This window comes from Bradysia coprophila, unplaced genomic scaffold, assembly GCF_014529535.1.
Source record: "Bradysia coprophila strain Holo2 unplaced genomic scaffold, BU_Bcop_v1 contig_151, whole genome shotgun sequence".
NCBI classification, from domain to species: domain Eukaryota; kingdom Metazoa; phylum Arthropoda; class Insecta; order Diptera; family Sciaridae; genus Bradysia; species Bradysia coprophila.
The window spans coordinates 6,523,965-6,547,621 of record NW_023503423.1 but is presented as its reverse complement, the minus strand read 5'-3'; the positions used below and the strand labels follow the sequence as shown (position 1 = coordinate 6,547,621).

General features: G+C 38.2%; 1 protein-coding gene across 2 annotated transcripts in view; it reads left to right on the top strand.

Annotated features, from left to right (window-relative positions):
* The window catches only part of LOC119074547 (tetratricopeptide repeat protein 28), a 66,949-nt gene extending 43,614 nt beyond the window's left edge, over positions 1-23,335 (top strand). Inside the window, exons 3-11 of one of the 2 annotated variants that reach the window (XM_037180717.1) lie at positions 15,340-15,666; positions 15,737-15,865; positions 15,931-16,153; positions 16,217-19,502; positions 19,560-19,699; positions 19,764-20,755; positions 20,818-20,945; positions 21,009-21,415; positions 21,476-23,335. In XM_037180717.1, the coding sequence (XP_037036612.1) occupies positions 15,340-15,666; positions 15,737-15,865; positions 15,931-16,153; positions 16,217-19,502; positions 19,560-19,699; positions 19,764-20,755; positions 20,818-20,945; positions 21,009-21,415; positions 21,476-23,232 (7,389 nt within the window). In that variant the 3' untranslated portion in view covers positions 23,233-23,335. Of the gene's footprint in view, positions 1-15,339; positions 15,667-15,736; positions 15,866-15,930; positions 16,154-16,216; positions 19,503-19,547; positions 19,700-19,763; positions 20,756-20,817; positions 20,946-21,008; positions 21,416-21,475 lie in introns of both variants that reach the window. The other variant, XM_037180716.1, reaches the window with a different exon arrangement.
* The last annotated feature ends 322 nt before the right edge of the window (positions 23,336-23,657 follow it).

Genomic DNA, 23,657 nt, shown 5'->3' with positions numbered 1-23,657 from the left:
ATATCGTTAAAAATATTTTTAGCAGGATTTCTATCAAGTCATTTCTCGCTTGTTCTTCATCCATCTGTATATTTAACACGTCGCATTTGAATGTATCATCAACGAAAATTCCATCTAAAAGCCTTCAGGGGCTTATATTCCGAATCCAAGGTTAAGTTGGACGCAAATATTTCGGAAACAGAAATATGCACAGTCAATCCTAAGAAAACATTTACATTTTTACCATGCATCGTTTTCTTGTTTAGACCCGTACGAAGTACTGGGGTCTTATAGGTTTACGCATACGTTTGTAACACGTCGAATTGGACTACCTGAGTAAGGGGAAACCGATTGTGGTTGTCTAGAGATGCCAAATCCGCGAAAAAAAATATCCGTCTGTCTGTCTGTCTGTCCGTCTGTCCGTCTGTCCGTCTGTCTGTCCGTCTGTCCGTCTGTCTGTCTGTCTGTCTGCACGATAACTTGAGTAAAACGCATCCGATTTTGAAAATTCTTTTTTTTCCCGTTTGGTAATGTCAAAAGACAGGCTAAGTTCGAAGATGAGTGATTTTGGATCGACCCCTCCCGAGCTGTGGCCCAATAAGTGCTTTACGGTTTTTCGAAGATATCTCCGGACATTTAAACGTTAAACTTGTAAGTGATACGTCAAATAAAGGGTATTTACAATACCGATCGACAAAAAAAAAGTTTATGGAAATCGGATGACCGACTCGTGAGTTAGACCCCTTGGTGTGAAACAGGCACAGGGCGGCAAGCAGTTTTTGCTTGTAGGTCGGCCAAATTTGAACATATTTCGTTCGTTTTAGCTTTATTAGATAGGTATTGACGGTACCAATCAGGGAAAAAAAAGTTTATGAAATTATGTTCTCCGGAGCGTGAGCTAGGTCTCATGGAGTGAGCTCTTATCTGGCTACTCGGCCGTACAGTGGACGTGGAGTATTTTGTCAATATCTCGAGTAAATTTTGACCGAATTTCATGATTTTTTTTTGTTTGAAAGGTATTAACGAATGTAAAGCGTCGGTACTATTTTCGGTCTCCTAACAAAATGGCTGCCGGTGGCCATATTGGATTTTAGTAAAAGTGATGTATCTTGGGAAAAATGGTACTTAGAGTGTTTCTGTTAACATGGAAATAATTTGTTATGTGTGTGGGGTGTTTCAGGCATTCCATATATGGACATCTATATATATCTATATTCACCTATATTGAGCTATATACAGGCATATAGAGCTATATTACAGCATATTCATCTGTGAAATGTTTATTTATAGGAAAATATAGGTAAATATAGCGGTATATAGCTGTTTAAATAGGAATTTATGAAAGTTGACTTCGTACGGGGCTGTCTATATTGCCTCCGGCAATTTATTTGTTGATGATTAGCAAGGCAAAGAGTGGATAATGCAAGTGATTTTAAAGCGCGAATAGCTTTTCAGCAGAGAAGAAAATGAAGTAAGAGAAATGAAGAGTTTCACAATAAAGGCTTTTGATACGAATAGGTGTTTCGTACGGGTCGGCGTTAGCTATGTTTTTTTTTCGTTCCATAAATCTGCCGTTTCTACGTTTACTTATTATCACACTCACACTATTTGCGCAGTGCAATATTCACTTCGTATTATTCGTTCAAAAAAAGTAAAAATAAAAACAAAATTCTGTGCAGCACGTTATACTCACATCTACTGTAATTATCTTTTATATAAAGAATACTCCTTTGCGAATTATATGCAAATAATACAATAATAAAAAAGCCAGTAGCCGCACAACACCAATCGGTAATATGCATAACATATTTTACGTTCCAGATGCTTTGCTTTTGTATGGTATATTTTGTATGGTTTGGTGCAGCACCATCATCATCATCTCTACCACAATAATGCCAAGACTTTTTTCGTTTGTTTCGGAATTCCATTTCGAGTCAGCAATTTGAAAAATAAAATAAAATTAAAACAAAATGAAATTGAGAATTCGACGACAATATTCTTTTTTGAAGAAGGAGATTTAAATGTGTTGGATTTGAAAAAAAAAGAAAAGAAGAACATAATAATGGAGCCGAAGGAATAGTATATGCAATGCTAGTTGGTCATAAAAGTTTTGGCTTTTTGACTCCACATTGCCACACTGCAGCTTTAAATTTCCCTTTTTATTTTCTCCCATTGATTTTTTTTTGCAGGCATCAGACAGGGTCTGCTTATCCTAGTGAATTAAATTCCAAAAAAAATCCAAAATTTTCAAAAAATTTCAAAAGCTCGTGACAATTTTTTAAATTTTACTAAAAACTCCTGAATTTTAGTCATAAAGGCCATTAAAACAACGGAGGCACTTTGACCTGTCTTTATTTTAGAAAAACTGATTAAACGTGACCTGAAAATTAGGAACTTTTTCTTCATCTGGCAAAAGAGTCACTGTGCGGCTGAACAAGTATTTTTGTAGAGTTAGTGACCATGTGGAAATTCTGTTGAAAATTACCCCTAACGTAACACGACCGATTTTCCTCATCTTCGAAACTAGCGATGGTCGAAAAAAACGATTAGTTATCAAAATCATTCGCGTTTTACTCCAGTTAGATTACATATGGATATTTCTTTCTAGCAACCACAGAATGTTTCTCCTTGTAGTCAAGTCGATAAGGGCAAACGTTTACCAAAATCAGTTGCTCAAACAGCACTTAAAAGTATTGTAACAAGAAGAGACTTAAATTTTTAGGCAAAATTTTTTTGTCTCTTCTTGTTAGAAAAAGTTTAGAAGAATTTTAAGTGCTGTTTGAGCAACTGATTTTGGTAAACGTTTGCCCTTATCGACTAGACTATTGCTCAGGGATTCGATTTTGACGTGGAATACAAACGGATTCGAAACCTATATGACCCCTGTATTTCCTACGTGTCGAAAAACGGAAAACATTTCAACCGTTTGTTTTTCTTCATTGCTAAGCTAAACCAAGAATTTCTAATTAAAAAAGGGATGTCCTTTTTTCTAAATTGAAATTTCAATCAAATTTAATGCAACTCGTAATCTCATATAATCCACTTGCATCTCAGACAGTGAGACGTATTTTATAGACAGTTTTATAAGCACATTCGAAACATGCTGTGTGTTGCTCTATAAGTCATCCTCTTTAATCATCTTTCTAGCGATTATGTCAACGGTTTATTTAAATCTATGTCTTTAATGCGCTGATGGACGGGTCATAAGAGTGTTCCAACCATAGTCACAATAACATCTCATGTAGATTCTTCATATGATTTTCTATGTAATGCATATACAACTTATGTATACCTTGGGTCTACAAATCTATAAAGACTCGTTCGGAACGTAATACGAATAAATATTTGTTATAGTAATTCCATTTCTATCTAATCATTTGCTTTAAAACACAGCCACAGCATTTTATACTGAAACGTTTTCGTCGTTGTTTTTTTCTCTTAATTCGTATAACTAATAAGGTTCTCATACAAACGTTCTCCGGGACATTTTATTTAATTTCAATAGCTGTTAAGTTGTCGTGGTAAGGAATTTTAATAGCACCGGCTCGGATAATTTAATATAAATGCGATTTAATTTTACTTGTGTTTATGTAAATGCCTCGTATATAAATGTTGTGAATTTGTTGATTCCCTCGTTGTGATTCTTTCGTAGTTTTTTTTTCCTGTAAATTTTAATTCTTTTTCATTTCGGTTTGACTTGTTTTTAAACTGTCGTCCCTGGGTATGTGTATACAGCACATATTGCAACATGTATACTATATTTATGCACAGATACATTGTTTTGCATTAATGCATTCATATGTGCAAGATGTGCGGTTCGCCTTTTAATATTTTATTTAATTGATTTGTGTGAGGACAGCTTAAAAATACAAATTAACTTAAGAGTAAATTTGCATATTTATGCAATATTAACGAATTTTTAATTTGTTTAGATTGTCGTCGATGTACGGAAAGAACTAAAAATTTAATTAGTTGATTGAAATGATGCCGTATGAAGAGGGACAATTTGGAAAATAAATTTGTTTTTAACGATTTATGATGGTAATGTAGAATTTGGAGATGACTCGGTCGACATTTTTCGAAATCCGACGCGACCCGAACCCAACCCGAATTAAATTTTTAGAAGCCTGACTCGAGACTGAATTAAATTATTTAGACTAGACAACTTAAGACCGGATTAAACTGAAACCTGGTCTAACCCGAATTCAATTTTTCAAACCGGACGTTCTAACGATCTTCGTATAGAAGCAGGGGCAGGAGATAACATACGATCACAATGTTCTGTGTAATAAATACGATTGATTGACTACTCAATAGATTTTAGGTTCAATGATCATTTATATTTTATTATCTAGGTGTTTGTGGTGCCCTCAAAAACGGTTCCACTGGATTTTAGATATCAATAAAAACATAGCTAACGCCGACCCGTACGAAACACCTATTCGTGTCAAAAGCCTTTAAAATCACTTACATTATCCACTCTTTGCCTTGTTATCATATACAAATAAATTGCCGGAGGCAATATAGACAGCCCCGTACGAAGACAAATTTCATAAATTCCTATTTAAACAGCTATATACCGCTATATTTACCTATATTTCACTGTAAATAAACATTTCACAGAGGAATATGCTATTATATAGCTCTATATGCCTGTATATAGCTCAATATAGCTGTATATAGGTATATATAGATGTCCATATATGGAATCCCTGAAACCCCACACACATAACAACTTATTTCCATGTTAACAGAAACTCTCTAAGTACCATTTTTCCCAAGATATATCACTTTTAATAAAATCCAATATGGCCGCCGGCAGCCATTTTGTTAGGAGACCGGAAATAATACCGACGCTTTACATTCGTTAATACCTTTCAAACAAAAAAAAATTCATGAAATTCGGTCAAAATTTACTCGAGATATTGTCAAAATACACCACGTTCACTGTACTTCCTAGTAGCCAGATAATAGCTCACTTCAAGAGACCTAGCTCACGCTCCGGAGAACATAATTTCATGAACTTTTTTTTCCCTGATTGGTACGGTCAATACCTATCTAATAAAGCTAAAACAGACGAAATATGTTCAAATGTGGCCGACCTACAAGCAAAAACTGCTTGCCGCCCTGTGCCTGTTTCACACCAAGGGGTCTAACTCACGAGTCGGTCATCCGATTTCCATAAACTTTTTTTTTGTCGATCGGTATTGTAAATACCTTTTATTTGACGTATCACTTACAAGTTTACCGTTTAAATGTCCGGAGATATCTTCGAAAAACCGTAAAGCACTTATTGGGCCACAGCTCGGGAGGGGTCGATCCAAAATCACTCATCTTCGAACTTAGCCTGTCTTTTGACATTACCAAACGGGAAAAAAAATCGGATGCGTTTTACTCAAGTTATCGTGCAGACAGACAGACGGACATTTTTTTTTCGCGGATTTGGCATCTCTAGACAACCACAATAGGTTTCCCCTTACTCAGGGAGTCCAATTCGACGTGTTACAAACGTATGCGTAAACCTATAAGACCCCAGTACTTCGTACGGGTCTAAAAATCTGTCCCGCACTGTAAAGTTTCCTGGACCACTGTTTTCCGTGCCCTAAAACTATGAAAATTTTGTTCACTTTGATTCCACTCTGGACTCTGTTGACGACCAAGATCACAGCATATCAGTTCATAAGAAAAAAAAGAAGGGCGGAAGTAAGGCCTGCCGAATTCCTTACAAATAGACTTTTCCGGAACTTCGTTTAAAAACGTTAAAATCCATTGAAAGCAGAACCCAAATGAAAACTTAAAAAACCCGATAATCCAAGGGTCAATCGGGTCGGGTTTTGGTTCGGGTCGGGTTTTTTCGTGTTATTTAAAATGTCTAGAAATTTCTCGTATCGTAGAAATAATAAAAAAGTAATGGAAGTGCAGGTATGATATTTGTAGCTTCAACTCTATCAATATTGCAATCGCTTCAACACCTACCACCTGTCACTTAATTTCGGTTAATTTCATTCTTTTAAAATACAAAACAAAAAACTTTTATTTATTTTCGTTTTCCTTTAAGTATTGCATTACTGCGTTATTACAACCTTACTCCCATAAATTTGTTTTAACCTGCTTGTTTTCAATCTTATTTAAAATTAATTTGCAGATTAAATTCGATTCGAACACATATTATGTATCTTTACAACAATTTTTCAAGATAAAAATCTAAAAGAGGAAAAAAAATTATTGCTTTTCGAGCATAAGAAGCACGTATATCGGTTTAAACAAAAAAAAAATCGAAAGAAAAAAAAAAGGTTTTTAAAGTAAGGATTGCTGATATTACGAATATCAATACACACGGGTGAAATTAAGTCTATAAAAATTTATTTCAGCAAGAGGAGCACGATGTTGCGCATATAACGTTGGATTTTCTTTTATATATTGTACACATTTTAATGTTGATATATCTTTTTCAAAAGCAATAATTAAGTTCATCGGAAATTTATAATTTTTGTGCAAAAATTAATAACTTATGTCTGATGAGTAAAAATAGCCTAATGGCCGAGTATGATCCAATAAGGTTATGAGGGCGTCCGGTTAAAATATACGTGAAGCACAGACATTTATTGCGGAAAATTGAGTTGTGTATTGATGAAACTCATTCAATAAGCCGGCTTTCCGCAGTGATGGATGAATATATTCGGATGTATCCCTCATAACGCCTTATAGGATCATAGTTGACGATTCGGTTTTTTCGTATTTGGCGAATGAAAAGTGTTCGAAATCTCAATGCCGAAATAGTCATTTACGTCACCGAGTGACATTCATCACCGAGTTTTACTTTTCGTCGCTGAGTTCAGAAATGGTTGCCTTTTTGAGAAAGATGTTGTACGTGCTTCGGTGATATAGTAATTTATACAACTAGTCAATATCTAGTGACAAAAACTACCACTTTTCGCAACGTGTTGCATACAACGTTTTCTGCAACCATCTGCGAAAAATGAACTTTTGAAATGCAAAACATAACTCTACTTAGCATACATTCTACTGTATGAACGATCAAGTAGACGCTTCAAAAATTGGTTCACTGCTATTTTATATCTCAATAGGCGAATGGTTAGAGGTGTTGCTCGATGAACATTGGGTTTTGGTGTCGGTGGTTCGAAATTTGGTCACAGCATAATTTTTTATTGTTTATAATTCAGACGCTCAGAAGGAGTGGTGAAAAGTGAATCCAATTCACCACTAGTGGCGAAAAGTAAAACATAGAAAGCCAGAGAAAAAAACACCCTTCGATCGCCACCCAAATCACGCATGAAAAAGTTTCGCAGCGCCGTTGCAGAAAATCCTTTTTCCTAACTAGTGTTGAAATATCGCGACTTCGTCCAGCTCGAGCCGGAGGCGAGCATTTTAGCATGCGTTAGGAAAATAACTATTTTAGGCACACGGACATAAATGACGATTTTCAAACATGTGCGTTAATGGACGTTGTGCATTTTGCGCAATATCTGTGAAACTTTTAAGGCGAAACCGAAGTTGACAACATATTACAAACGGAAAAATTCAGTTCCGCGCTCTTTGGAACCATATTCTATGTACGGTTGTGGGATCTTAATTTTTACAAACATCACATTTTAGCACTAGTGCTAAAATATATAAAAATGCATTTTGCACTACTTCGATCGAACTGAGTATAAATGAATCTATGATTAGAATTAAGTGTGTTACACTTAGTGTAAGCTTGTTAAGACCCTTTATATTTTGGTAGAGAAAAAATTCGTTTTTATAAATGAACCGAAAAAGCTCAACCGGCCCGATAAGACTGACTAAAGAATAGGACCTGATAGATCTAAAAAAACATCGATTTAAGCCTACACAAAGTCATGATGAGTCATGATGAGCTTTTCATCCTGATTCGCTTTGCGCCTAACTACATCATTAAATACACTACTCGGTATGTTGAAGAAATATGAAAGTTGTCGCTGTGTTTAATAGACATAGATTCGTTCCGTAATGGTTCATACACGGCCTACAATTTATGTACTATGGGTGAGTCGTATTACAATTACACTTTTTCTAAATTACTAGGCCCCACCTTATGGGTGGGTCAGGTCCCTTGACTGTCTGATTTTCCCAATCAATTTTTGCGACATCGATTCTCATGCGATCGTAACCCTAAATATTCGTAACTTGGCAGTTGCGAAAATACGAAAATCTGCACCTGGGCGTCGATTCTCGTGAATTTAAGAATTCCAGTTGTCACCTTTACGCGTTAAGAATTCTTAAATTCACGGCAATCGGCGCGCTACTTATTTTCTTATAAATTGCGCATTCCTTTTATTTTATTCAAAACAAAGTTTTAAAAAACAAGGCGAGCTATGCCTTACATTTTCAAACGATCTGAAGTGATATTGTCTGCTATAAACGGTGGTGAAAATATTTTCTTGCTTGAACAAAAATTTCACGTTTCGGGTTCACGTTCCGTGTGGATTACGGCCCTCGCTTCGCTCTGGTCGCAAAGCACACACTCGTTCAATGTCTTTGTATATAAACAACTACCACAAAATCACTCAAAAAAATGTTTTCGAAATAACGTCTAGATTATTGCTCAAATACTTTCCATCAACGATCCTAAGCCTCAGGAATTTCAGTCCTCGTCGATTAAATTTTTTTTATGGAAATCCTTGCTTCGCTCTGTTTGTAAAGCTCACACTTGTTGAAATTTTCTAGATTCTGAGACTTTTTAGCAAATAAATCTACTGAAAATCGGCCCCATTTACTTATGAATAAGGTGTGCATATGCAACTCGTGTGATTACGGCCCTCGCTTCGCTCTGGCTGCAAAATTCACACTCATTCATTTTTTTCTAGCATAGACAGCAAGAAATCACACATAAAAGTTTTTTTTGGAATAAATCACAGATTATTATTCCAGTATTTTCCATTAACGAACTTAGCCCGAGTTATTTCAGTACTTATCGAATAAAAAAATTTTGGGAAGTCGAAAATTACTCCGTATGATAAGGAGACTCTTAATGTCAAAAGTAAAGGGACCCATAATGTCAAAATAAGGCAAAGTTGACGTTTTCGTGTTAGTGGTGTGTGTGATATAATTTTTCAATGAATTTCGGGGCATAATTCCTCTAGGTAGTCTACCTCTATGACTATTATATAGACAGATAATCTAGTTATTTTTTTTTTTTTTGAAATCCGTTGCGGATTACTTAAGTTATTGTGTTACCAAGCGACGAGAGGAAAACTTTTTGGGAATATCTGTAAGATCACTCGTTCGTTGCAGCCCATCTTCGAACTTAATTCCCCGTCGAATAAAAAAAAGGTTTTTGGAAATCCGTTAAGAATTACTCAAGTTGTCGTGTTATCAAGCGACAAGACAACAATTCTTTTGGGAATTCCTCAGAGATCACCCGTGCGTTATAGCCCATCTTCGAACTTAACTTCAGGAACTTTATTCCCCGTCGAATAAAAAAAAGTTCTTGGAAATCCGTTGAGGATTGCTCAAGTTATCGTGTTATCAAGCGACAAGACAAAAATTGTTTTAAGAATATCTCAGAGATCTCCCGCCCGTTATAGCCCATCTTCGAACTTAACCTCAGGAATGTAATTCCCCGTCGAACAAAAAAAGTTTTTGGAAATCCATTGAAAATTACTCGAGTTATCGTGTTATCAAGCGACAAGACAAAAATTGTTTTAAGAATATCTCAGAGATCACCCGTCCGTTATAACCCATCTTCGAACTTAACCTCAGGAATTTAATTACCCGTCGAATAAAAAAAAGTTTTTGCAAATCCATTGAGAATTAATCGAGTTATCGTGTTATCAAGGAATGAACAAAGTGTGACAAACATTTTCTGTATTTAAGGTTTTTGGTCATACATTCATGTATTTTCAATCATAGTAGTGAACATTGTGTGACAAACATTTTAGAGTGTTTATCATCCGTAAGACCCATGACTTTCAGTCAAGAGAATTACGAAAGATCTTTGTATTGCACGCGATACGCGAATCGTAATAAACAAACCTTGTGATAGATGAAAAATTAACGTTGATGGCACTTCTTTGATGTGCAAATGTTTAGCAGTGCTATGTTAGATGCAAAAGTTTCGATTACAAATGTATCAGGTTTATCACAGTAAAAGTGTTAACGTTTAACGTAGTAAAGATGTCCATATTTTATGATCTAAAAGTTTTAGTATTTTTCATAGTATCTACGAATGCTCTTTAAAGTACTAGATTAGTTCTCTTTTTCTCTCTATAGGATAATGGAGTTTAGAAACTAAGGGTAAAATCTATTGCAATTTAGTACTTTTCTTCATCAAAAGTCTGCTGTCACTGAATTATTTTTTCATGAACAAACTTCACTGCAGTGACATTTCATGGGAATGAATCAATGTGAAGTTGTTGCACAAAAAAATAGTACAGTGAGAATGAAGTACTATAAAAAAAATGTGGCGCCTCTCTACAGGCCAACCGACTAGGTGAATGCTTTTAATCAAAGTCTGAACCTAGAATTTCTAATAACATTCTTAAATTCTCTATGATTGTACATTTGGGATTCTGTTCATCAAAAAAAAAACGAAACATTATTGTTGTAAACCCGTGTCTCGTTTTCCCTGCACCTTTGATTCAATGCAAATAATATTTATTTTCCTCGGAAACTGTTCAATGTTTTCAGGATTATTAATGGCATAATGTTGTGTATCTGCAATTGTTGCCATATCCAACTGAAAACAGTACAACATTGTAATTTTGTTGCAATTTAAGACTCAGTTGCAACAAATTAAAGTAAATTTTTTACCACTGATGAACATTAAATGTAAATGAATAAACATTTGCCTGTCACATTGACTATTGAATACGACAAAGGCATTTAATAAATTGTTGAAATTCAAGATTGTTTTGCTCTACTGCTGCTTATAACATCCATTCGAAATAATATCCGTGCAAGCAATCTTATTTTACATTTACATTCGATTTTATGCTTTCGATGTAATTTCCTTTCTGCTATGCAGACATTTTAATTTCAATGATTGAAAATGTGTACGCGCTCACAAAGCATCAACAGAAAGTAAGAAAATTCTTTGAATGATTTGTAGTTATCTGGATGGATTTATGTTTAATCTCAACCTTGTGGGGACGACTATATAATCTGTTTCTCTCTAGCAACGACAAGAATAAAGCGATTCGGTCGGGTTGATGCTGTCTGATAATGCAAATAATTAACAAATAAAGTACCAAAGTTCTGTATGAATCAACAGTATTTTACATGACTTATACATGAGTATACTTTTCGTGTGAATTTCGTTGATCCGAGGCGTAGCCGAGGTCATTAAGCACACTAAAACCAGACTTTTCATTTTTATCACGAGTCATATAATTTTACATACTGAGGGCATCCATTACATAACTCGGGATAAAAATTAAAAGTCTCGTTTTCGTGTGTTTATTGACCTCGGTTTCGCCTTGGATCAACAAAATTTACACGAAAACTTTACTTTTCACCTTTAGTGATAGCGCGGTGTTCGGATGTCAAAACTACTTAACTAGAAGAATAATTCCAAAATTACACTTCAGTTCTATGTTGTTGTCTCGTTTTCGCTTATGTATTAAAATAGAGTACACTTTTGTCACTATCAGTCTCGGCAAGCCTCGACTTCTTCGTGAGAAGTGTGTAATATCTATTACATGTTGAGGGCGTCAAAAGACGTGCTTCAAACATGAAAAGTACGGTTTTCGACGCATGTAGCATGTAAAAATGTTTGAAATGGATAAAAGTTAGAAGACTTATAGTAATTGTGTAATAGGTTGTGGTACGCTGTCGCAGTTTGATTTATACTTAAATCCACAATCTTTTCCAAAAAGTTGAGCCTTTCATTTCCTATAACTGCATCTTCTGACCTGAACCTTCAGTTTAAACTGGATCTATGACCTCAATCGATCTACAGCGAGCAATATTTTCTCGTCTGTGGGTAAAGTAAAAATTTTGTATATCTGGGAACATCTTCGCTTTGTCACTTCAATATTTGGATTGTTAGCGAAACGGTACGGAATCTAGTACGGAATAAGGCTCAATCTACTCAACTCAACTCAAACGTCGTTTCACTTATATAATACTCACCTGATAAAACTAAAGTGACTTTCACCGAAGATTTTGAGCAAGGCATCTCTACTGTCGGTGGAGAGAACTACATTGGGATGCGGCATTTATTTCCTTTCTAAGAATTGTTCTTCGTCTTTTTGGTTTGTTTTTTATTGTTGTGTAGCCATTTTTTTTTCAAAAAGAAGATAGCGATCAATGTAGATAGCAATTCATATTTTTAATAGCTCACGAATAAAACAAAACCCCATGCTAGAGTTGCACATATATACAAATATATTCCCACAAAAAGAACAAAAGAATAATATTCAGCATTCCACAGATTTAAAATGTACTTAACTCCCAATAATTTAATAATCTTATACCACAACAATATTATACTTCGCTGAAAAAAAGCCTCTGATTTTATGAAAACCAATTATTTTCTTATTACATCTGTCTGTATAATTCATAATTATATAAAGTACTGTAGGTAAACGAAAATGTAAAAAGAAAACACACACGGACGATATTGATGGGATGCTGTTGCTGAAATACGCATTCAATGTAGGTATGGTCTTTTGAAATAAATGATTTTTTAACAGAAACTAAATAAATTATTTCAAAGAAAATTACTTCTATACAACAACGTGACAAAGAAAATTGTGTTATGGGTCCCGTATCGTTTTTTTGTGGGTAAACTTTTAAATTTCAACGGATAGGTATAAATTAAAAATTCTTCTTTGTCAGTGGTCTGTTTTAATCCCGGTACGAAGTACTGGTGGTATGTAGGGCCGCTATGACCGCTATGCCATATATAACATATAAAATTTGACGCAGACCGGTATACGACAGCTTGAGTAAATGTTAACCGATTTTGATTTTTTTTACCTGAATGGTAATGACAATTCACACCGTAAGCGCGGTCGAAATTCAAAATGGCAAGTGCGGAGGTCTTTCTAACGTAGCATCATTTTCATACAAGTAACTGTGGATTTACATAGCAACGTAAAAGTGACAGATGCAAAAATTTTCTCATACGGCAACTCGAAATTTCATTCATAATTTTAATTTTATGAATGAAATTTCGGGTTGCAGTATTTAAAAAACATTGCATCTGTCACTTTTACGTTGCTATGTAAATCCACGGTAAGCGTTGACATGGTTGACATGTATCTTTCGGTTCACTTTTTCATCGAATCGTTCACTTAAAATTTAAATTTTAGGCACACTTACGGTGTGAATTGTGGTGTCACAGAAAAAAATGGGAAAAATCGGTCGAGTACGTTGGGAGATATGGTGAAAAAAATGCTATTTTGCAGAACTGGTCAAGGTTCTTGGCATTAACGTTTGAAGCGAATGAGATGTATTGACCACTTGAGGAAGAATTACGTCTGACACGTATCAAATGTGGTAAGGTAGTTATACACCAGTCACGTATACATAGTCACTGTATAATATACGATGACTAAGATAAGAAACGTGATACTCGTATTTTATACAAGACGTATGTATAACAATACGTGTCGTACGTTAGCTCGCATACGTGTCTGGCGTATAGCTTCCTTACCACACTTTATACGTGGCAGACCCTCAGACGTATTCTAAAACTTAAGATTTGGTTCTCTTATGCACTGTTGGGATTACTGAGGTGGCAGGCAGGCAGTAAGTTTGTTCTCAAAACTCCAGAACTTCCCAGTTCAATAAATCAAGGCATTTTAAGGATTTGTGATTGTTCTTTGGGTTCCGTTCTGAACTTTTGCGATTATTGAGGTGGCAGTCTAGAATTCGAGTGATTTAAAGGATTTGTGAGGATTTTCTTGGGCTCTGTACTTTTGGGATTATACTTTCTGTACTTTTGGGAATGTTATTGTATAATTGAATGAAACGTCGTCTTTGTAGAATGCTGGGTTAAGTTTTATCAAAGGCTCTATACCAGGCAAAAGTTGACCGATTTTTAAACGTCGGATTCGTTCCTTACATCCGCCGTTTATACAATGACAACAAATGAATGAGGGTGATATGGATTTTTATTGTGCGCGAAATTTTTGAAAGCGCAAATGATTTTTGTGGAAATTTTTTTTTTTATTTTTTTTAAGGTATTTCAGGTTTTAGGTATTTAGGGTGATCAAATATATATCACTCTAAATACCTAAAACCTAAAATACCTTAAAAAATATAAAAATAAAAAAATTTCCACAAAAATCATTTGCGCTTTCAAAAATTTCGCGCACAATAAAAATCCATATCACCCTCATTCATTTGTTGTCATTGTATAAACGGCGGATGTAAGGAACGAATCCGAAGTTTAAAAATCGGTCAACTTTTGCCTGGTATAGAGCCTTTGGTTTTATTCAATTTGTACACTCATATGTTGCCTATGCACCCGTGTTTTCCACATCAACAAAGGTGTTTCCAAAGATTCCATTATAAATTCATGATCATAAGTGGTTTTTGGTTCATAGACTACGCGGGTAATAGGGTCAAGTACGCCTGAGAGTTACCGACTCTCTAGGGATCGTACGGGACTAAAGACGCAGCGTCTGCTATGTTCTCCACTTATTTTGGAATGTGGTCGTGCACGAACAAATAAATGAAAAATTTTCAGTTCTTCAAGCATTGAACGGAAGTTTTATCAGATAGAAATCATGGTCCCGAGTGGTTTATTCGCTTCTATTTTGTGTTTTCCAAGAAGACATAGGAAATGTTTGCATATAAAGTAAAACTTTGCCTCCGATTAAATCGAGAGGCTTAAATATACCATCAACATTTTAATTACATAAAATATCGGTTTTAATGAAAATATTTAACTCAAAATCCACATATATAAAGAAACGAAACATTTTCCAAAGTCACCAAACAATTAATTAATTAATTGTAAACAAGGAATCACGTTAACGCTATATTAACCATAACCATATTGTTAAAGTCTAACAGAAATGAAGAGAAGGAAAAAAAAAACTGGCAAAACTAGCTTACAATTCCACTGAATTATTGAATTTATTTATAAATAAATGGCAACGATCAGAGATGCTAAATTAACAAGAATGAAAATCTATATCGACAAGCCATACTCAGCATGAAGTCGAGCATTTAGAGTTTCACTCTATCGAACTATAATAATTTAATTATCTAAGTAATTAAAATAGTTACAATGCATGCCCCATTTGCCATATTCAATCTGAGAAAAGTGGTTTAAAATGTTGCTCAACGAAAAGAATTTTATCAGAAAAAATATCGAAAGTGATCTCGGAATGTGATTTTTCTCTTTACATTTTTGTGTTACAGAATGAACCCGAAGGAACACCCGAACTGCCTGTGGCAAACCGTGCGCTTTTCCTAGAAAAAGTTCGCCAATCGAATGCGGCCTGCCAAAATGGAGACTTCAATACGGCTGTGCTGCTGTACACGGATGCATTGAGTTTGGATCCCGGCAATCACATTATATACAGCAACAGATCGGCGGCCAGACTGAAGCAGGGCCAGTTTTCGTTAGCTCTACAGGATGCAACGAAGGCGCGTGAATTGTGTCCACAGTGGCCGAAAGCATATTTTCGACAGGGAGTTGCACTGCAATGTCTGGGTAGATATGGAGAAGCTCTGGCATCGTTTAGTGTACGTATAGAAGTTTCACTTGAATGTTTATATTGACTCGAAGGCTTTACATAATCTACTTATCAAACAGACCGGTTTGGGAGAGGACTCAACGAATAAACAATTGTTGGCTGGTCTCATTGAAGCAACGATCAAAAGTCCGCTAAGAAACTCGTTGGAACCCACATTTTCCCAGCTGAGAGCTATGAAGTTGGATCAGGTATGGTTACAGTTTGTTTAAATCAAAAAGTCATTTGAATTTTTACATTGATCTCTTTGACACAGTCACCGTTCGTGGTCATATCAGTTGTGGGACAGGAGCTACTACAGGCTGGTCAATATCATTCAGCTGTGTCAGTTCTTGAAGCAGCATTACGTATCGGTTCATGTTCGCTGAAATTGCGTGGTTCGGTTTTCAGCGCTTTGAGTTCGGCAAACTGGGCACTAAATCAAATGGATAAAGCAATCGGATACATGCAACAAGACTTGGCGGTCGCTAAAAGTCTGGGTACGTTTTGTGTTTCGATTTCTTGTCCACCTTTGTACCAATCCAACATTTTGTAATTAATAGGTGACACCGCTGGTGAATGTCGAGCACATGGAAATTTGGGATCGGCTTATTTTAGTCAAGGTTCATTTAAGGAAGCTTTGACCGCTCATCGCTACCAACTTGTATTGGCTATGAAATGTAAGGACACCCAAGCAGGTATAGCAGCTTTAACGTCTCTCGGCCATGTCTATACGGCCGTTGGTGACTATCCGAATGCGTTGGCGAGTCATAAGCAATGTGTACAGTTGGTGAAACAGATTGGAGATCGGTTGCAAGAGGCACGTGAGATTGGCAATGTGGGTGCAGTATATTTGGCTATGGGAGAATTTGATTCAGCTGTAGATTGTCATACGCAACATTTGAGATTGGCTAAAAAGTTGAACAATCAAGTGGAAGAGGCGAGAGCGTACAGTAATCTTGGTTCTAGTCATCATTATAGACGAAACTTTGCGCAAGCGATAACATATCACGAGCAAGTTTTGAGAATTGCACAGCAATTGGGTGATCGTGATTTGGCCAGATCGTATCAGCAACGCGCCTATGCTGGTTTAGGACATGCATGTCGATGTGCTGGAGATACGTTGCAGTCGAAAAAATGGCATGAAAAACAATTGGAAATGGCACTTGCATCTCGGGATAAAATTGGCGAGGGACGAGCCTGTTCTAATCTGGGAATCGTTTATCAACTACTAGGCGAACATGATGCTGCTTTGAAATTACACCAGGCGCATTTGACCATTTCTCGATTGCTTCAAGACCGAGGAGGAATGGGTCGAGCGTATGGGAACATTGGAAATGCATATTCAGCGGCCGGTCTGTACGAAGCAGCGATTAAATACCACAAACAGGAATTGACAATAAGTAAAGAAGTACATGACCGAAGTGCTGAAGCATCCACACATGGCAATCTCGCAGTAGCGTATCAAGCACTAGCTGCACACGATATGGCACTGATTCACTATCGAGCTCATTTGAATATTGCTAGAGAACTCAAAGATACCGCCGGTGAGTCATGTGCTTTGCTCAACATAGCGAATTGCTTTAGTTCCCGAAAAGAATTCTCTCAGGCCATTCCATACTACGAGTCTTATTTGATGTTGTCGCAAGAACTGGGCGATGTAAATGCTGAAGGAAAGGCATGCCATTTTTTAGGATACGCTCATTATTGCATCGGTAACTACCGAGAAGCAATCAGATATTACGATCAAGATCTTGCACTAGCTAAAGATCTGCAAGATAAAATGAATATGGGCCGAGCGTATTGCAATTTAGGATTGGCACATCTTGCTCTGAATAATAGCACGGCAGCCTTAGAATGTCAGAAATACTTTTTTGCTATCGCTCACATGACCAATCATTTGCCGGGAAAATTCCGAGCGCTGGGTAACATCGGTGATGTTCTATGTCGATCTGGTGATATTGACGAAGCCACGAAAATGTATCAACGGCAACTGGCTTTGGCTAGACACGGACGAGAGCGTTCTATGGAAGCGGCAGCATGTGGAGCATTGGGTTTGGCACATCGTTTGGTGAAAAAGTTCGATAAGGCGCTCGGTTATCATACTCAAGAGTTGACATTAAGACAGGAACTGATGGACGTCTATGGTCAGACACGTGCTCACGGCCATTTGGGTGCTGTTCATATGGCACTCGGTAATTATAATCATGCCGTTCAATGCTACCAAGAACAGTTAGAAAGAGCACAAGAGCTCCAGGATCGAGCTATCGAAGCACAAGCTTATGGCAATTTAGGCATTGGCAGACTGAACATGGGGCATTTTGAAGAAGCTATTGGCTACTTAGAGCAACAAATGGCAACATTGGAACAAGTTAATCTGCCTACTGTTCAACACGATAGAGCAAGAGCACTAGGCCATCTCGGAGATTGTTACGACGCATTAGGTGACTTTGAAGAAGGTATTAAATGCCATGAAAGACACTTGCAACTAGCAAGTACGATATCCAGTTTCCGAGATCAAGAAATTGCCTACAGAGGACTGGGTAACAGTCATCGAGCGCTGGGTAATTTGCAGGAAGCGCTGGTTTGCTTGGAAAAGAGATTGGTAGTTTCACATGAACTTGGAAGCTTAGAGGCTAAAGCCGCCTCGTATGGAGACTTGGGTAGCATTCACAGTTTATTGGGAAATTACGAGCAAGCTGTTAAGTGTTTCGAGCATCAGAGAGATATCGCAAATGAACTGGGTGATCGACTGACAACGTCTGACTCAACAGCGGGACTAGGTTCCGTATTTCTTCAAATGGGTGATTTGGATGGTGCACTGAAACTCCATCAAATGGACTTGGAACTATGTGACAGCATGGAAATGCAATCGTTGCAGGCTAGAGCTTGCGGTAACTTGGGAACAGTATACGAAGCATTAAAATCGTACCCCGAAGCCATCACATTTTTCGAAAAACAATTGGCATTAACAACTGACCGTTTGACGAAAGCGTTTGCCTGTGGCTCGTTAGGCCGAGTATTTCACACAATTGGCCAGCTACCCCAAGCGATTAACTTTCTGCGACAAGGCCTATCCATTGCACAGTCCCTTAACAGATGTGAGACTGAAGAGGCTAAAATCCGTCATCGACTGGGCTTGGTATTGCTGGCTTCGAACGATAACGAAAATGCTCGGATGCAATTGGAAACAGCCGCTGATGTTATAGAGTCTATCCGATATGATCAGAGATCGTCGGAGTGCAGATCCATGCTGTTCGATCTACAAACTGCCTGCTATCATGTTTTACAGAAAACCTTAGTCATGATGGGACGCCACGAAGAGGCTTTGGTTGTAGCCGAGAAATGTAAGGCTCGATCCAATGCACATGCAAGATTCGTATCGAGAAAAACGGTCACTTGCAGTGAGTCGATCTTCGACACAGTGAACAAATTGAAACAAAATATAATTTACTTCAGTCTTGCCGAAGATGAGTTGTATACGTGGTTCTTGCAACCGCAAAAAAGGATTGTTCGTTTCAACATGTCCAAAATCAACGAGGAAACGTTAGAAATGACTGCAGATAGTAAAGGAACAGACAGTGAAACCACCTCCAGTTTGCTTGAGCGATACATACAAATGGTACGTGATAGTCTAGGAGTCAATTCTGAATCCGTTCTACATGAAGGCGATGGAAGTGGTTGGCGTTCGTCGGAAAATTTATTGGACGACTTTGCTAGTGAACGAGACGGCTTCTTGCGTATGGTCAATCGCAATCATTTGATGAATTCCAGTAATTATTCGCTCAGTTCGTTATTCAGTTTGGGAAGTGTCGGTGGATCGGTGGCTAGTCTCCAAGGATCCACAAGGTAAGTCTAAAGACAGAGACAGTAACTAGTAACTTCTAAGAAAAGTATGTCTTTCAGATCGATCGGTAGTCTGCAGGGATCAACCAGATCGCGACGAGTTCCCATAGTTCCCCCATGGCAGGGACCGACTTCATTACATCAACTTTACAACTTATTGTTAGCTCCGTTCGATGACTTGTTACCCAACAGTGCAATGAGTGAGTATACCAAACACATTGTGCGTCATTTCTAGGCACATGAAATTAAAACGATTTGTTTCAGCTGCACGCGTTGGTCACAAGGACTTGATTCTCGTATTGGAAAGTGAACTTTATTTAGTTCCGTTCGCGGTTCTACGCAGTGGAGAAGATGGTGGAGAGTATCTATCGGAAAGGTGCAGTTTGATTACTGTTCCATCCCTGCAAACATTACGACAAAAAAGTCGAATGAAATCTCGTGAACCACCGGACAATTTAAAAAGTTCACTGGTTGTGGGTGGTCCAAGAATACCGGCAACGTTATCGGAGACATGGGGATGGACAGAATCACCAGCTGCACTCCAAGAGGCTGCTATGGTCTCCGATATGTTAAGTGCTAAGGCGTTGGTTTCATCGAATGCCACAAAAGAAGCTGTGTTATCAGAATTGCCTAGCGCTGAATGTGTTCACATCGCTGCAAATTTGAGCTGGAAACTTGGAGCTGTTGTTCTAAGCCCGGGTGAGATGTGCGGTCAACCACAATCGTCAAAACGATTCTATCAACCGACATCAGTGGACCTTGAAAATGAAGACGATGCAAACGATTTGGCGGTTTCGAACATGGAAATTCCACCATTGTCTGACTTTGTGCTTTCATCATCGGACATTCAGTCGATGAAATTGAATGCAAAGCTAGTTGTACTCAGTTCATACCACTCAATCGAGCCGATTAGTGGATGCGGAGTAGCCAAATTGGCTGGAAGTTGGTTGAGTGCTGGAGCGGGAGCTATTTTGGTTTCGTTATGGCCTGTTCCAGAAACAGCTGCAAAGATTTTGCTCCGAGCCTTTTATTCGGCATTACTCCAAGGGGCAAGAGCATCACGTGCGTTAGCAGAAGCGATGCAAACGGTTCAGCATACAAAACACTTTGCACATCCAGCGAATTGGGCAGGTTTTCTATTGATCGGTGGAAACATTCGTCTGTCGAACAAAGTTGCACTGATAGGGCATGCTCTTGGCGAATTAATGAGATCGCCAGACAAGTGTCGTGATGCGCTCAGAGTTTGCTTGCACTTGGTAAGTGTTGACCGAATAAATTTGTCGAAAATTCAATTCCACAACGTGATCTGTTGCTGTAGGTGGAGAAAAGTCTTCAACGAATTCATCGAGGACAAAAGAATGCCATGTACACGACTCAAAAGAGCATCGACAACAAAGCCGGATCGGTAAATGGATGGAAAGATCTCTTAATGGCCGTAGGTTTTCGGTAAGTACCTGCACCTATTACGGATATGTAACCGCACTCCTCTAAACTGAATCAATTTTAAAGGTTTGAACCAGCTGCGAACGCCATACCAGCGAGCGTTTTCTTTCCACAAACAGACCCGGAAGATCGATTAAGCCAATGTTCAGCTAGTTTGCAAGCACTATTAGGTCTATCAACCACCAGTCTTCATGCTCTGTCCAAGCTGGTCAACAACTCGGAAATATCTGATGATATTATCGGTGTCATGAGGAACATAATCGCCCAGTTCCCGCCGAAAGGTAGTCCTGACCTAGAGACGAGTGTGGATATTCCTTTAAGTGTCCGATTGTGGAGAGACATGCACGAATTGTTGGCATCACTTGGATTCGATCTAATGGAAGTTGGCCAGGACCAGGTCACACTTCGTACAGGCAAACAAGCGAACAGACGAAATTGTCAATTTGTGTTACAAGCACTTTTAGCTCTATTCGGTAAGTGTGATGCAGGAGTGTTAGCAAAGGGGAATGACTCTAATGTACTCTCGTATTTAGATACTGAAAATGGTGCACCGAAGAGTCTTGGTCTGGATTCCAGTAGTAGTTGTGAGTCGTTGAACGAAGAAAGACAAGAAAGTTCTGCAAATTCAGTGTGCTTGCAACCTCAATCAGCGCTCAATCAGCAGCGAAGTGTTTCGCCAGTTGGTAGCGTTAAAAGCGCACGTCCACCGTTGCCATTTCGTCGAGCACTGATCACTTCAGGCGGAGCATTCACATCGTACGTTAGAAGACGAGGTGAACCCGATGGTGGACGCACAGAAAACGAATTATCGATGAAAATGCCGGCATTCGACACCCGGCAAACAAATACAACCGACAGTGAACTCTCCGATGGTTACATGTCGCAGACATTGAACAAATTTGAACCAAAGCCAAAAATGGGTTTCTCAAGTCTACGACCTGTAAAAGTTAGTCGGCCAGGTGGTGGAGGCGAAAGTGACGCAGCATTCACACCGAGTCCTCCAGTTGTTGTTGACAGTAGTGTTTCGTTGGCGTTGGCTCATCAAACTAGAATTCGAAATTTGTATTCATCATCATCTTCAGTGGACCATGGAATGCGTCGCGATGGTCAAACGCAGAACTCAAGGCGTCCTGATAGTTCCAGTTCAGCTAGTTCAACTACTGATTGGGAAGGTTCTGGTCATGCAACCGTTTTACGTCGCGCTAATCAACCGCACCACATGCCTCCCTTACCACCACCGAGACAAACGCATCCATTGATGGATAACTTAAGAACTCCATTAGGCCCTGTGTACAACAATCTTGGACTCGAATCAACCAGTTCCGATTCCGAATTTGAAAAGGGATTCGATTTACCGGCTTCATCAAACTTAACGGCTTTCAGGGGAAAGAAACCGTTACAGCAATTCCTCTCACGCAAAATCTCCGATCAGATTGGATTCATAGACAGACTGAATGCGCACACACAGATAAATGCGACGAATTCGAATAAGGCAAGGAAACCGATAACCTTACCCGACGATCAAAATTCCGTCGCCTTCAATACCAACAATTTGTACTTCTCGCCGAACGACACCGACACCATAGATCCAAAAAAGAGTATGGCCCTCATGAAAATCAACTCTAAAGAGCACAAAATGTCGAATCACACGAAAAACATTCAGGATTCGATTATGCGACAGATGAACCGCGAAATGACACCAACCATTTCGGAGGTGTATCACGAACGAAACATAGGCCTAGGACTAGCACCACCACTGACCAAATTGTTGTTGAGCAAAAATTACGATGAAGGCGACGTGGAAAAATCGAGCGAAAGCAGCAACACAAATGATTTGGATTTGTCACTGCCAACGGTGGTAAATGGAGGAACGCCAACAAGTAATGGCAACAGTGAACGATGCAGTAAATGCAGCAACAACAGCACCGATTCGGTGTGTAATTGTAAGTCAGCAAGTGCTACGATAAAAAAGTCAAGCAAACCCTGGCTGAGCAACGTCATTCCTAATGTGATACAGGCGAGTGATCTAACAACAGCTGATATATTGGAACGACAAAATAAAATTAAAGCCAAAACGAACGACATTGAACTGATGGAAAATGTGAATAAAATAAATGACGGACCGGTTTCCAAGAGTGGAACGGGCCGTGGTAGTCCATTCACCGATCTGTCTCGCCGTGATGAAGGCGATGGCCGGAGTGTGGCAGATTCGCAGTGTTCGGGCAATTATAAGACCGATGTAAATAGTACGGTTCAGGTGAAACAAATTAGAAATAAGTTTAATTTATAGATCGAAGATATGGTGTAGGTTGGACAAACAAGCCTATAACCGAAAGTTTACATATAATGATGTATAAATGCGCCATAGACCATTCTGCAATAAATTTTGAAGCATGAAGTATGTTGTTTTGGGTATTTATCATTTCCATTTCAAACAGTTAGTACAGTTCTCGAACTGTTGAGTCCGTGGGTATAAATTGTTTGCATATGAAGTCAACAGTTTTCGAACAGTTGAGGCTGAGGACCACAATTGGAACACTCTATAAGATTACCATCTGCGGTCATTTTGCGAAAAGAATCATAAAATTGAGTTACATATTTCTGGCCAAGACATTCTTCAAATCGATTTTTTACCATGAAGCCATGATGGCTCATTTTTTGTCAAATGGAGAAAAATGTAGAACACAACCAGATCTACATTTTTCTCCATTTGGC